Source organism: Myotis yumanensis, unplaced genomic scaffold, assembly GCF_028538775.1.
Source record: "Myotis yumanensis isolate MYYU_CA2020_CCGP unplaced genomic scaffold, mMyoYum1.0.hap1 SCAF_1, whole genome shotgun sequence".
NCBI lineage: Eukaryota > Metazoa > Chordata > Mammalia > Chiroptera > Vespertilionidae > Myotis > Myotis yumanensis.
Window position 1 is genome coordinate 132,557,661 of NW_027223752.1, and position 15,443 is coordinate 132,573,103.

The 15,443-nt window shown below is 46.2% G+C and overlaps 1 protein-coding gene across 1 annotated transcript; it reads right to left on the reverse strand.

Moving 5' to 3' along the window:
* Positions 1-4,035: 4,035 nt before the first annotated feature.
* Positions 4,036-10,302, reverse strand: LOC139015064 (ankyrin repeat domain-containing protein 7-like). Its single transcript, XM_070422295.1, has 4 exons — positions 10,058-10,302; positions 5,707-5,821; positions 5,372-5,545; positions 4,036-4,137 (listed from the first exon to the last, which is right to left on the reverse strand). Exons 1-4 carry the CDS (start codon positions 10,300-10,302, stop codon positions 4,036-4,038), a joined length of 636 nt encoding a protein of 211 aa, XP_070278396.1.
* Between the last annotated feature and the right edge of the window lie 5,141 nt (positions 10,303-15,443).

Here is a 15,443-nt window from a genome sequence, read left to right on the forward strand (position 1 = left end):
CATCAAAAGAGTACTGCTCCTAACCCCTCAAAGCTCATGTGTACGCCTTAGCCCTTGCTCTGCTGCTCCTGCTGTCAAACATGTCATCTCTATAAATATTCCTCCTGCCAAACATCACCGTCTGTCACGTTACCTGGCAAACTTATTTGTGTTCTGCAGGCTTACTTTAAAACACACCAACCAATGCAGACTGGTGCAGCCACTGTGGAGAACAGTATAGAGTTTCCTCAAAAAACTAAAAATGGAACTCTCATTTGACCCAGTGAACCCACTTCTAGGAATATATCCCAAGAAACTAGAAACACCAATCAGAAAGGACATATGCACCCCTATGTACATAGCAGCACAATTCACTATAGCTAAGATTTGGAAACAGCCTAAGTGCCCATCCGCAGATGAATGGATTAAAACACTGTGGTACATCTACACAATGAATACTACGCTATTGTAAAATAAATAAATAAATAAAAGGAATTCTTACCATTTGCAACAGCATAAGTGGAACTGGAGGGCATTATACCAAGCAAAATAAGCCAGTCAGAAAAAGATAAATATCACATGATCTCACTCATTTGTGGAATATAATGAACAATATAAACTGATAAACAAAAACAGATCTAGAGACAGAGAAGCACTGATCAGACTGTCAAACCTCAGAGGGAAGGTAGGGGAGGGTGGGGGCAAGGGGGAGTGATCAAGCAGAGGACTTGTATGTATGCATATAAGACTGACCAATGGACACAGACACCAAGGGGTGAGAGAAAGTGGGGGCTTGCGGGGGGAGGGTATTGGGGGGTAAGGACACATATGTAATACCTTAATCAATAAAGAAAAAACAACAACAAAAACATACCCACTTTTTAATTTATTTTTTGAAAGTTTTAAAAGAATTCATTAGAAAGATGAGGAGAGACAGGGAGAGAGAAGGAATATTGGTTCCACTTATTTATGCATTCATTAGGTGATTCTGATATGAGCCATAACCAGGCAGCAAAACCACAACCTTGGCATATCAGGAACAACACTTTAAGCAACTGAACCACCATGCCAAGGCCTCACCCACATGTTTAAAACGCTAATTCTCATCATGGACTGAAAGAGGCTGGCACGTCCTACATGCCAATACAAAAGAATAAACAAGGATAACTATAAGCTCCTAGTGCACTCTGGCAGATAATAGCACTGAATGAAGTAAAGTGAATAATAGAAACGACAATGATACTAACAAGCTCTTAGAAGGCAAGGACTGTGTTGTTAAAATGTTCCCATTCTGCAACATCAGAATAACACTTAGCACCTAAAAGACACCTGAGAGTTAAATAGCAGACCATTACGTGGACAAATGAATGACTTATTTTTGACATTTTCTTTGAAAATTCTGTTAAAAAACAACAACACAGAAATAAACCAAGGACAGCTCTCTCATATTATGCACACCTTCAAGGGCAAAACGCTAGTCCATCCTTATATTTCTTATAGCTTGCAAACCAACCTACACAAGTCCTCTGAGAAAGGTCCACTAAGTCCAAGGCGTCCTCAGACAGTTCCAATTGCACAATGACCTAGTGCCACATCTGGGTAGCACACTGGCATTTTTGTTAATGTGCAACACCTTTGTACTTTTTAAAATATATATTTTATTGATTTTTTTACAGAGAGGAAGGGAGAGGGAATAGAGAGTTAGAAACATCGATGAGAGAGAAACATTGATCAGCTGCCTCCTGCACACCCCCTACTGGGGATGTGCCCGCAACCAAGGTACATGCCCCTTATCGGAATTGAACCCGGGACTCCTCAGTCCACAGCCCGACGTTCTATCCACTGAGCCAAACCAGTTAGGGCTATTATCATTTCCTGAGTCCCAGGTTGGGCTCTTTGAATATTTATTATCATTACCTTCTGACCAATGGCTACAGAGCATCATATTCTAGAGAAATTACAATAATCCAACTAATGAAGTCAACATATCTCATTCTGTTTTGACTTCTGAGCAATGAAGCTGATAATAGTGAGACCTTGATGGTATAATATGTCAAATCCACTATGCTTCTCAACAGGCATTTTCTTTCTGACTTCAGTACTGTGGGTAGAAATCTTTAAGAAACAATCTCATTGGGATGTTACACAATGACTAACTGCTGTAACTCTTATGGTTTGCAATTTTTTTGTGGAACCCCAAAAATATTGTTGCGTTCCTAGTTTTAGTTACTTTTTTAGTGAGACAAATCACTATGTAATACCAAGTATTCATTTACTAAATGTAATCCATTTGCTATAAAAACTAAAGGTAAGATTCATTTTTAGGACAAGTCCAATTTGTTATCATGTGAATACAGTAGAAACATACAACATCCTAAATTATGATTTTTTCTTTTTTACATAAAGGCATTTTAGGGGTCAGGTCTAAATAAATTAATTTCTTTCCAAATAATATTGCACCAGATTTTAAATTACCTACAATTAACTTTGAAAATAATACTGAATACTATGCTGTTAAGAAATACATTGAGAAAAACTATATATGCAACTTACACATTGTTTTGTATTTTTACAGTGTTCTTCCATTATCAAAACTTTCCTATTCTTACTTCATCTATGTTAGGGGCACCAAGAGTAATTCAGTATTTGAAGTCTTACCAAGATTGCTACTTTGAAATGTTTGGGGTCTTCTTTCTTCTTTATATTCATAAATTAGTGGTTGCTTCCTATGTACAAAAAATGGTGATTAATAATATGACTCTCTTAATATCAACACAAAACATTTTCCAAATATACTAAATTCATAGAATATTTCACATAATATCAGAACTAATATTAAAACTTTAATTATACCATACACTTTAAACACATAAGTTCTACAAGTGTTTTAAGAAGCATGTAATTAAAGAAAATAAGGTATAACAGTCATGACTTGAGGGCAGTATAGTTCAGTGAATCAATTAGAGTTAGTTTGACATATCACAAATGTCTTGCACTCACACATCCTAGTTCTATAACCCACAGCCATTTGTTCTCAAATGAGTAATTTTTCTTTGTCTCAAGGTCCTCCACTACAAAATAAGAATCTTATTACCTTATTTAAGAAGGTTGTTAGGAGGATGAAATGAGATAATACAGCAAAATGATATGCTCAGAAAAATAGTGAAAGAAATAAAACAATCTAGTTATGAACTTTATTTGTCGAAACTATTTTGGAATCTCAAATCAACCCCAATGTGGGCTATTCATGGCTTCTAACATTCAAATGCTGCAGTTTTCAGATGTTATGAATTCTGGTTGTCACCTGTCCTCACCTGGTGGCCTGGTGGTCTGTACCTCATGCATCTCAGCAGCTATGTAACTGGCAGCTGAATGTTTGTACAAACACGTCGCCTCCTGCAGTCAGACAGCACCTCCCTCCCTGTATTTCTGCAGCGAGTCACCAGCAGCAGAAAGGAAACTAACAGAAGCCAGGATGACTCTTCCTCTTCTACCTGCTCGCACTGTGAGCCAGCAGATCTTCATGAGAATGACACTTACTCTCCCTGTCCACCCCAACTGGCTTGGAAGATGCAATCCTAGTGCTCACCCATGGATACTGATGAGTCATGGGTGGGCCCTTAGCAATTTTAAGGACCAATAACCTACTTTTGGTTCAGAGCTTTCTGTTGACTGGCTTCCATGTGAGGCATAATTTAAATTTTGAAACCTGAGGTAAAGTTTCATTGTTATGGCAAAGGGATCACTTGAGGGGACAACGTCAATTATGGAACCCCAGGCAAGCTGGTGCTAGCTATTCTGGAAAGGCCTTATGTGACCTTCCACTCCCTAAACAAAGATGCTCCCTGGGATAGAGAGTGGCCATGGAGTACAGATCTGGTAACACAGGACAAAGGAACGTCTGGTCTTCTCCTGCAGCCTTATTGGAATCTCTCTGGCAGCTTAGGTTGGTCTCAACTGACACCCGCTTCTTCTATCTGAAGGGCTTCCTGTTTCACTGTCCCCAGCTTCAATAAATGTACTCTCCAAATAAAATTTTAAAAAGAACAAACTATTCTACCTTTTCCTCTGATCGTCTTTTGCAGCTCTTCTTTCTAATAATTCCACCATTTCATCACTGTTTGCAAGTTTAGCAAGTTCAAGTGGTGTGAGGTCACTCTGTAAAGCAACAAAAACAATTTATAATTTAAGAAATTACATATACCCAAATTGAATATTAGGAATTATGAAAGATCCTCTGAACTTACACTCATAATATAGAAAGTAAATAAAAAAGTATCCAATATTTTTCCTGGCCAGTGTTACCCAATGGCTGGAGTGTCAGCCTACACACGGAAGGGTTGTGAGTTAGATTCCCATTCAAAGGCAAGTCCCTGGGTTGCAGGTTGGATCCCCAGCCCCATGGGGGGGGCACCCAATCCATGTGTCCATGTGTCTCTCTCTCACATAGATGTATAGATGTTTCTCTCTCTCTCTCTCTCTCTCTCTCTCTCTCTCATCTGTTCCCTCCCTCCACTCTCTCTAAAATCAATGGGAAAAACTATGCTCTGGTGAGAATTAAAAAAAAAAAGCCCCTTTTTTCTCACCCCTGTGCAGTCACTGACTGTTCTTCCCTTTAAAATGCCCTCCACTCTCTCTTCAACAGATTAACTGCAACATCATTTGAAAGAACTCACTTCCAACATTTACAGTACGGGTTCCCAGAATCTGTGTTCCTATCGTGGTATCCTGTTGTTATTTTGTTGCCTGTGGACTGGGGCTTCCTCTTCCCTCTTGCACTCACCCAGCTCCCCTTGCTGGGGACTAGGCCTCCTCCTCCCACCCATCCCCAGCAGCACCATTTCCTAAGCCCCTGCCAGCACAGCAGCCAGGCCCCAGCATCACTTCACTCCCCCAGGCCTTCAGCCTTAGTGGGCTCTGAGCCCATCTCCCACGCCTAGGCACTAACAGGAAGTTCTCCCTTCTGGGGTGGAAGGGTAGCTGGGAGGCAGAGCTTTGCCCCTTACAGTGGACACTACATCTCCCCAGCCCGCCGACTGGGCTTTGGAGTTGTTTCCATGGTGACAGGGCCTGATATATTATATTCAGAATATGTATGTGAGAAAGAAAATGCTTGTGCCCAGCTGGTGTGGCTCAGTGTTTGAGTGCAGACCCATAACCTAGAGGACATGGTTGATGACAGGTCAGGGCACATGCCGGATTTGTGGGCTCAATCTTCAGTAGGGGATGTGCAGGAGGCAGCCAATGGGTGATTCTCTCTCATCATTGATGTTTCTCTCTCTCTCTCTTCCTTCCTCTCTCAATACAAACATTTTTTTTTTTAAAAATGCCTTTAACTAAACTAAAAACATGTATTTCAAATACTTAATAAATAAGGTTACTTGAGCTATACCTTGTTTCTCACTTCAGTATTTGCCTTGTGCGCAAGCAGCTTTTCCACTATAGCTTTATTGTGACCAAGGACAGCATAGTGCAGAGCAGTGTTGCCATCGTTGTCTATTACATTTGGATCTGCACTGTAGTCTAGCAGAATAGTCGCACATTTCACATTCCGATATTGTAGAGCCTGTCAGTGTTAAGCCAAGAAATAGATTATAAGTTCTAGGAATCAAAATAAACATTTCACAAGTTCCACCAATGACTTTTAGTTAAATGAGATGAATTGAGTTTTATTCTAAGTCATTAAATCAACCCCATCTCATGTTGACATAGTTGGCGAGTACATACCTGAATCAGAGCTGTCTTTTTCTCACTGTCACGGAGGTCCAATAGGCATTGTCTCTTTATTAGAAGTCTCACTATCCTTGAATGGCCATAGGCACAGGCCACGTGGAGAGGAGTCCTATGGGAGTCAGAGGACTAGTTAGGAACTTAGAGCGCACTATCTCAAAACATAAATTATCCATGTCATTGTAAACATTTATCCCTGTGACTTCAAAACAAATATGTCGTTTTCTTATGAAAACAGTACAATATTTATTAATTCTTGTTTCTCTCCACATTAATAAAGGAGCAGCCTATTTGACTAGAGAGAGGATGACCTGGGAATTCAGTTCAACTTGGGTCTGATCCTATTTTAACTGTCACTTATTAGCTATCACTTGGCCTCAATTTCCTCATCAACAAAATGGAGATAAAAATAATTATCTCCCAGGACACCACTGTTTGTTTAGATGGGAATCTATGCAAAGTGTTTACTATAGTTCCTAGCAAACACAAAAAACTGGCTCAATAATTGTTAGATAATATTAGTATCATTATTACTATTACTGCCACTTTCTAAAGACAACATTTCAATTAAGTAAAATGATATCATTACACCTATTTTGCAGACCTGTTTTAAGGATCAGAAAGAAGACAGTATTTCAATGATTCTAACATGCTTATCTTCTCACACTTTAACATCTCTGAAATTGGAATCCAATTTTTAATTCAGAATGTGTTAGAACTTCTTGACAGCATTAAAAAATTTTAGTGATACATAAAATACTGGCATCATTCCATCCATGGAACCTTATATTTACTAAAATAATGGTGAACACAACAGAGCTCTTGCAGTTCTAATCAATGGTTAGCATTTAAATAATTTTTAGTTCTTATAAGCCTTGTGGGGGAAAGAGGACTAAAAAAGCAAAATAATAATTTTTTAAAGTAATTTGATGTTCAAGAAAACTTAAGCCAAAGGAAATGCATGATTCAAATAAATAGGGTGACTCATTTTGTCCAATATTTGAATGTATAGATTGTATGAAAAACAGATGTTCCCAATGATCAATATTATTTGATACTATTAGACTTTTCAAAAGGGCAAGTAAAGGTTTTACAATTTCCTACCTTCAGAAATACTTTTGTTTTAAACCAGGGAGAAAAAAGCTTCAACTGAGACTAAGTCTTAATACTTTCATTTTCAGTTTCTCATTTTGCTCATATTGGCCAACATGAACATTTTAAGGTTGAAAAAAGGGCCTGGGAGATAGACTGGAAGGGTCCTGAGTAGACTATTCTGCTACATAATAGATATTCAGGTTATATTTCATGTACAGATGGATTGAAAGAATGAATAAACATAGTGGGAGAGTTCAATATTTTTTAAGAAAACTTTTATAAGTTAAAATGACACTTCTGGAATAGGAATAGTCACTTATATTTTCTATTTTTTAAAGAAATAAGCCAGTTAGAGAAAGACAAATATCATTTATCTCACTTATATGTGGAATCTAATGAACAAAATAAACTGATGAACAAAATATGTCCAGAGGTATGAATGCATGGAACAGAGTAACAGATCTCAGGGTGGGGATGAGGGAACAGGAAGAGATTAACCAAAGAACATATATACATACATTCATAAGCCATGGACACAGACAGTAGTATGGGAAAGGCCTGTGGTGGGGTGGGGGCTGGTTTGAGGGGGACAAAAATGGAACAAATAGGGAGACATCTGTCATAAACAAGACAAAAATAAATTATTTAACTTAAAAATATTTTTAATTAATTCTAGAGAAAGAGGGAGGAAGAGAGGGGAATGAGAGAGAGAAAAATATCTATGTGAAGGAGAAGCATCGATCAGTTCTCTCCCGTAGGTACCCCGACCAGGGATCAAACCCACAATCTAGATATGTGTCCTGACCTGGAATGAACCTGCGACCTTTCAGTGTACTGGAGGTGTACCAGGCAACACTCCAACCAATGGAGTTATACTAGACGCCATTTTTGATTTTCATAAGTACACAACTAAAATGATTAATCTATAATCATTTACAAATTATGTATAATAAAACTATGTAAAGTTAAACACATGTGTAATTAGATATATGCATACACTCTATAGGCACAGATAAAAAGCAGCCCAAGTGCCCATCAGCAGATGAGTAGATAAAGATGTAGTACATTTGCACCATGGAATACTACGCTGCTGTAAAAAAGAAGGAACTCTTATATGCTTTGTGACAGCATGGATGGACCTGGAGATTATTATGCTGAGCAAAATAAGCCAGTCAGAGAGAGACAAATACCATATGATCCCATTTACATGTGGAACAAAATAAATTAACAAACAAAATAGGACCAGAGGCATGGATACATGGAACAGACTGACAGATCTCAGAGGGAGGGAGGGAATTGGGGGAATCAAAGAGATTAGCCAAAGAACATATATGCATATTTGCATAGCCCATGGACACAGACAACTATGAAGTGAAGGCTGAAGGGGGCTGGGTGGAAAGGCACTAAGAGGGGGGAAAGGAAGGGGAACATCTGTAACAGTGTCAACAATAAAAATAAATGTAAAAAAGATTCCCTCTCCTTCTGAAGATACCAATCCTCAAAAGAATTTCAAAAATAAGTCCAAAAAACAGGAAGTGAGCAACCAATTTTATCTGTGCAGGATTCATATTATTTCTCTTCCCCAGGATTATTTCATTCATAATAATATTTACTGGAATTTTTGTACATGTTCATTGCAGAAATCAGATTTTTTAAAGAAATGCTCATTTTTAATACAAATGCTCAGAAATAAATGTTATCATATTTTGCACCTATTTTTGGCTAAGACAAGATCATAATCTGTTTGTGTGTATGTATAACCAAATTGATTTTTTCTGATTATTATATTGCTATTTTAAGCAGAAACAAACTATGTAATTTATCTAATTATTTCATAAAGATATTTTAGTATAAATAGAATTGATGGGTATAGGGAATATACATATATTTTTAAATGTGGTACTCAGCACCAAATTTCCTATGGAAAAGTCAAAAGCAACTTAAACTTTAAGCAGCAGTATAAGGATAATCACTGGTCATCTTCACAAACCTTGTGGATGGAAAATATTATTTTCCTCTTTTAACTTAAATTCCTTTTCCTACCAAGGACACTAAATATTTTTCCTGTGTCCATTGGTCACTTGCACATATGCAAAAAGTACTTAATCCACTTTCAAGTTAGTTTTTTCTTGTTGATTTCAAAAACTTCTCTGTAACATGAAGACATTTTTTTTCTCTGATACACATTCACTGCAAATATTTTGCTACTACTTTTTCTGTTACCTTGCTAATATTATTTTCTGACAGAGGGTTTGAATTTTTTATATTGCTCAATCAACCTCCAGAAATCTTGCTTTTGAAGTGTTTGTAATCATTTAAAAAAAAAAGTATGAATAGCCCTGGCTGGTTTAGCTCAGCAGACAGGGTATCGGCCTGGGCACTGAAGGGTCTCAGGTTTTACTCTTGTCAAAGGCATATGCCAGGGTTGCAGGCTCAATCCCCTGGGAGGGGGGGCATGCAGGAGGCAGCCAATCAATGATTCTCTCTCATCATTGATGTTTCTATCTCTTTCCCTTCCTCTCAGATATCAATAAAAAAATTTTTTAGTAAAGAACATAAGTGTACACTGATATAAAGTGATTATATTGGATTTTATCTAAAAAACTTTTAGCTTAGTAGTTGATCTATAATGGGAATTATATCTCTCATTATTTAATTTTCTAAAGTGTGTAACATTATGGTATAAAAATGTGTACATCAAATATAAAATGCCGTATATACTCAATTTCATTTCAATTATTGATATATAGTTCAATCACTTAAAAGTTGTCAATAAAGTAACCAGTTTGGCTCAGTGAATAGAGTGTCAGCCTGTGGACTGAAGGGTCCCGGGTTTGATACCTGTCAAAGGCATGTGCCTTGGTTGGAGGCACATCCCCAGTAGGGGGTGTGCAGGAGGCAGCTGATGGACGTTTCTCTCTCATTGATTTTTCTAACTCTCTATTCCTCTCCCTTCCTCTCTGTAAAAAACCAATAAAATATATTTTTTTTAAAGTTGTCAGGAAAGTGATCTGTAAGAGAATTATGAGTGGGTCTTTATGTTTTGCTGCTCATAAAGTTGGTCTAAGCTCTATCCCCCAGGTCAGGTGTCCAGCAGGGAGGTGCTGCGGGGCCCCAGCAGGGAAGTCAGCCCAGAGCCCTGGCTGACAGGAGGCTGCTCTCCAGCTGCTGAGCCAGGCAAGGCGTGCCTCTCCCAGGACTACCCACCTCCTCCCAGTGGACCTCAGACCCCCAGTCTTGCAGTCCCTATTACCTGCGCTTCTTATCTCTTGAATTCAGGTCACTTATCCCGAAAAAGAGGATTTGCTTCACTCTTCGCCAGTTGCCCTCTCTGGCTGCTTTGTGGATCGCATTCAAATCTTTGTCTTGAAAGTTGGCTTTTCTGGTTTCCATGCCACTGTGCCCCTGGCTTGTAGGGAAGGCCTTGGCCCCACTGTTAGGGGAAACCATGGCCCTGCTGGTAGGGGAAACCATGGCTCCTCTGGTAGGGGAAACCATGGCCCCGCTGGTAGGAGAGATCTTGGTATGGCTGGTAGGGGAGACCGCGGCCCCACTGGTAGGGGAGACCATGAGCCCACTGGTAGGGGAGACCGCGGCCCCACTGGTAGGGGAGACTGTGGGCCCAGTGGTAGGGGAGACCATGGCCCCCCTGGTAGGGGAGACCTTGGGACCAGTGGTAGGGGAGACCGTGGCCCCAGCGAGAGGGGAGTGCACAGCCACCTTGATAGCATCCTTCAAAAAATCAGACACCTTTTTCCTGGTGGAGAATCTAGGCTTCAGAGAAGCCTCACTGGTAGGGCAGACCTTGTCGCCACTGGTAAGGGAGATCCTGGTCAGGCTGGTAGGGGAGACCATTGACCCACTAGTAGGGGAAACCATGGCCCCACTGGTAGGGGAGACCGTGGCCCTGCTGGTAGGGGAGACCTTGGCCCCGCTGGTATGGGGTACCATGGGCCCACTGGTAGGGGAGACCGTGGCCCCGCTGGTAGGGGAGACCATGGGCCCAGTGGTAGGGGAGACCATGGCCCCACTGGTAGGGGAGACCGTGGGCCCAGTTTTAGGGGAGACCGTGGGCCCAGTGGTAGGGGAGATTGTGGCCCCTCCGAGAGGGGAGTACACGGCCACCTTCATAGCATCCTTCAAAAAATCAGATACCTTTTTCTTGGTAGAGAATCTAGGCTTCAGAGAAGCCTCACTGGAAGGGCAGACCTTGTCCCCACTGGTAAGGGAGATCTTGGTCTGGCTGGTAGGGGAGACCATTGTCCCACTAGTAGGGGCAACAATGGCCTCACTGGTAGGGGAGACCGTGGCCCCACTGGTAGGGGAGACCGTGGCTCCGCTGGTAGGGAGGACCGTGGGCCCAGTTGTAGGGAAGACCATGGCCCCGCTGGTAGGGGAGACCGTGGCCCCGCTGGTAGGGGGCACCGTGGGCCCAGTGGTAGGCGAGACCGTGGGCCCAGTGGTAGGCGAGACCGTGGGCCCAGTGGTAGGGGAGACCGTGGGCCCAGTGGTATGGGAGACCATGGCCCCACTGGTAGGGGAGACCTCGACCCCACTGGTAGGGGAGATCATGACCCCGCTGGTAGGGGGCACCGTGGGCCCAGTGGTAGGGGAGACCGTGGGCCCAGTGGTAGGGGAGACCGTGGGCCCAGTTTTAGGGGAGACCGTGGGCCCAGTGGTAGGGGAGATTGTGGCCCCGCCGAGAGGGGAGTACACGGCCACCTTCATAGCATCCTTCAAAAAATCAGATACCTTTTTCTTGGTGGAGAATCTAGGCTTCTGAGAAGCCTCACTGGTAGGGCAGACCTTGTCCCCACTGGTAAGGGAGATCTTGGTCTGGCTGGTAGGGGAGACCATTGACCCACTAGTAGGGGAGACCATGGCCCCACTAGTAGGGGAGACCGTGGCCCTGCTGGTAGGGGAGACCGTGGCCCCGCTGGTAGGGGGCACCGTGGGCCCAGTGGTAGGCGAGACCGTGGGCCCAGTGGTAGGGGAGACCATGGCCCCACTGGTAGGGGAGACCGCGGCCCCACTGGTAGGGGAGATCATGGCCCCGCTTGTAGGGGAGACCATGGGCCCAGTGGTAGGGGAGACGATGGGCCCAGTGGTAGGGGAGATTGTGGCCCCGCCGAGAGGGGAGTACACGGCCACCTTCATAGCATCCTTCAAAAAATCAGACACCTTTTTCCTGGTGGAGAATCTAGGCTTCAGAGAAGCCTCGCTGGTAGGGCAGACCTTGTCCCCACTGGTAAGGGAGATCTTGGTCTGGCTGGTAGGGGAGACCATTGTCCCACTAGTAGGGGCAACCATGGCCCCACTGGTAGGGGAGACCGTGGCCCCGCTGGTAGGGGAGACCGTGGCCCCACTGGTAGGGGAGACCGTGGCCCCGCTGGTAGGGGGGACCATGGACCCACTGGTAGGGGAGACCGTGGCCCCGCTGGTAGGGGAGACCGTGGGCCCAGTTTTAGGGGAGACCGTGGGCCCAGTGGTAGGGGAGACCGTGGGCCCAGTTTTAGGGGAGACCGTGGGCCCAGTGGTAGGGGAGATTGTGGCCCCGCCGAGAGGGGAGTACACGGCCACCTTCATAGCATCCTTCAAAAAATCAGATACCTTTTTCTTGGTAGAGAATCTAGGCTTCAGAGAAGCCTCACTGGTAGGGCAGACCTTGTCCCCACTGGTAAGGGAGATCTTGGTCTGGCTGGTAGGGGAGACCATTGACCCACTAGTAGGGGCAACCATGGCCCCACTATTAGGGGAGACCGTGGCCCTGCTGGTAGGGGAGACCGTGGCCCCGCTGGTAGGGGGGACCATGGGCCCACTGGTAGGGGAGACCGTCGCCCCGCTGGTAGGGGGCACTGGGGGCCCAGTAGTAGGGGAGATTGTGGCCCCGCCGAGAGGGGAGTACACGGCCACCTTCATAGCATCCTTCAAAAAATCAGATACCTTTTTCTTGGTAGAGAATCTAGGCTTCAGAGAAGCCTCACTGGTAGGGCAGACCTTGTCCCCACTGGTAAGGGAGATCTTGGTCTGGATGGTAGGGGAGACCATTGACCCACTAGTAGGGGCAACCATGGCCCCACTGGTAGGGGAGACCGTGGCCCCGCTGGTAGGGGAGACCGTAGCCCCGCTGGTAGGGGGCACCGGCACCGTGGGCCCAGTGGTAGGGGAGACCGTGGGCCCAGTGGTAGGCGAGACCGTGGGCCCAGTGGTAGGGGAGACCGTGGGTCCAGTTTTAGGGGAGACCATGGCCCCACTGGTAGGGGAGACCTCGGCCCCACTGGTAGGGGAGATCATGGCCCCGCTGGTAGGGGAGACCATGGGTCCAGTGGTAGGGGCGACCATGGGCCCAGTGGTAGGGGAGATTGTGGCCCCGCCGAGAGGGGAGTACACGGCCACCTTCATAGCATCCTTCAAAAAATCAGATACCTTTTTCTTGGTAGAAAATCTAGGCTTCAGAGAAGCCTCGCTGGAAGGGCAGACCTTATCCCCACTGGTAAGGGAGATCTTGGTCTGGCTGGTAGGGGAGACCATTGACCCACTAGTAGGGGCAACCATGGCCCCACTATTAGGGGAGACCGTGGCCCTGCTGGTAGGGGAGACCGTGGCCCCGCTGGTAGGGGGGACCATGGGCCCACTGGTAGGGGAGACCGTCGCCCCGCTGGTAGGGGGCACTGGGGGCCCAGTAGTAGGGGAGATTGTGGCCCCGCCGAGAGGGGAGTACACGGCCACCTTCATAGCATCCTTCAAAAAATCAGATACCTTTTTCTTGGTAGAGAATCTAGGCTTCAGAGAAGCCTCACTGGTAGGGCAGACCTTGTCCCCACTGGTAAGGGAGATCTTGGTCTGGATGGTAGGGGAGACCATTGACCCACTAGTAGGGGCAACCATGGCCCCACTGGTAGGGGAGACCGTGGCCCCGCTGGTAGGGGAGACCGTAGCCCCGCTGGTAGGGGGCACCGGCACCGTGGGCCCAGTGGTAGGGGAGACCGTGGGCCCAGTGGTAGGCGAGACCGTGGGCCCAGTGGTAGGGGAGACCGTGGGTCCAGTTTTAGGGGAGACCATGGCCCCACTGGTAGGGGAGACCTCGGCCCCACTGGTAGGGGAGATCATGGCCCCGCTGGTAGGGGAGACCATGGGTCCAGTGGTAGGGGCGACCATGGGCCCAGTGGTAGGGGAGATTGTGGCCCCGCCGAGAGGGGAGTACACGGCCACCTTCATAGCATCCTTCAAAAAATCAGATACCTTTTTCTTGGTAGAAAATCTAGGCTTCAGAGAAGCCTCGCTGGAAGGGCAGACCTTATCCCCACTGGTAAGGGAGATCTTGGTCTGGCTGGTAGGGGAGACCATTGACCCACTAGTAGGGGCAACCATGGCCCCACTATTAGGGGAGACCGTGGCCCTGCTGGTAGGGGAGACCGTGGCCCCGCTGGTAGGGGGGACCATGGGCCCACTGGTAGGGGAGACCGTCGCCCCGCTGGTAGGGGGCACTGGGGGCCCAGTAGTAGGGGAGATTGTGGCCCCGCCGAGAGGGGAGTACACGGCCACCTTCATAGCATCCTTCAAAAAATCAGATACCTTTTTCTTGGTAGAGAATCTAGGCTTCAGAGAAGCCTCACTGGTAGGGCAGACCTTGTCCCCACTGGTAAGGGAGATCTTGGTCTGGATGGTAGGGGAGACCATTGACCCACTAGTAGGGGCAACCATGGCCCCACTGGTAGGGGAGACCGTGGCCCCGCTGGTAGGGGAGACCGTAGCCCCGCTGGTAGGGGGCACCGGCACCGTGGGCCCAGTGGTAGGGGAGACCGTGGGCCCAGTGGTAGGCGAGACCGTGGGCCCAGTGGTAGGGGAGACCGTGGGTCCAGTTTTAGGGGAGACCATGGCCCCACTGGTAGGGGAGACCTCGGCCCCACTGGTAGGGGAGATCATGGCCCCGCTGGTAGGGGAGACCATGGGTCCAGTGGTAGGGGCGACCATGGGCCCAGTGGTAGGGGAGATTGTGGCCCCGCCGAGAGGGGAGTACACGGCCACCTTCATAGCATCCTTCAAAAAATCAGATACCTTTTTCTTGGTAGAAAATCTAGGCTTCAGAGAAGCCTCGCTGGAAGGGCAGACCTTATCCCCACTGGTAAGGGAGATCTTGGTCTGGCTGGTAGGGGAGACCATTGTCCCACTAGTAGGGGCAACAATGGCCTCACTGGTAGGGGAGACCGTGGCCCCGCTGGTAGGGGGCACCGTGGGCCCAGTGGTAGGGGAGACCGTGGGCCCAGTGGTAGGCGAGACCGTGGGCCCAGTGGTAGGGGAGACCGTGGGCCCAGTTTTAGGGGAGACCATGGCCCCACTGGTAGGGGAGACCTCGGCCCCACTGGTAGGGGAGATCATGGCCCCGCTGGTAGGGGAGATCATGGGCCCAGTGGTAGGGGAGACCATGGACCCAGTGGTAGGGGAGATTGTGGCCCCGCCGAGAGGGGAGTACACGGCCACCTTCATAGCATTCTTCAAAAAATCAGATACCTTTTTCCTGGTGGAGATTCTAGGCTTCAGAGAAGCCTCACTGGTAGGGCAGACCTTGTCCCCACTGGTAAGGGAGATCTTGGTCTGGCTGGTAGGGGAGACCATTGTCCCACTAGTAGGGGCAACCA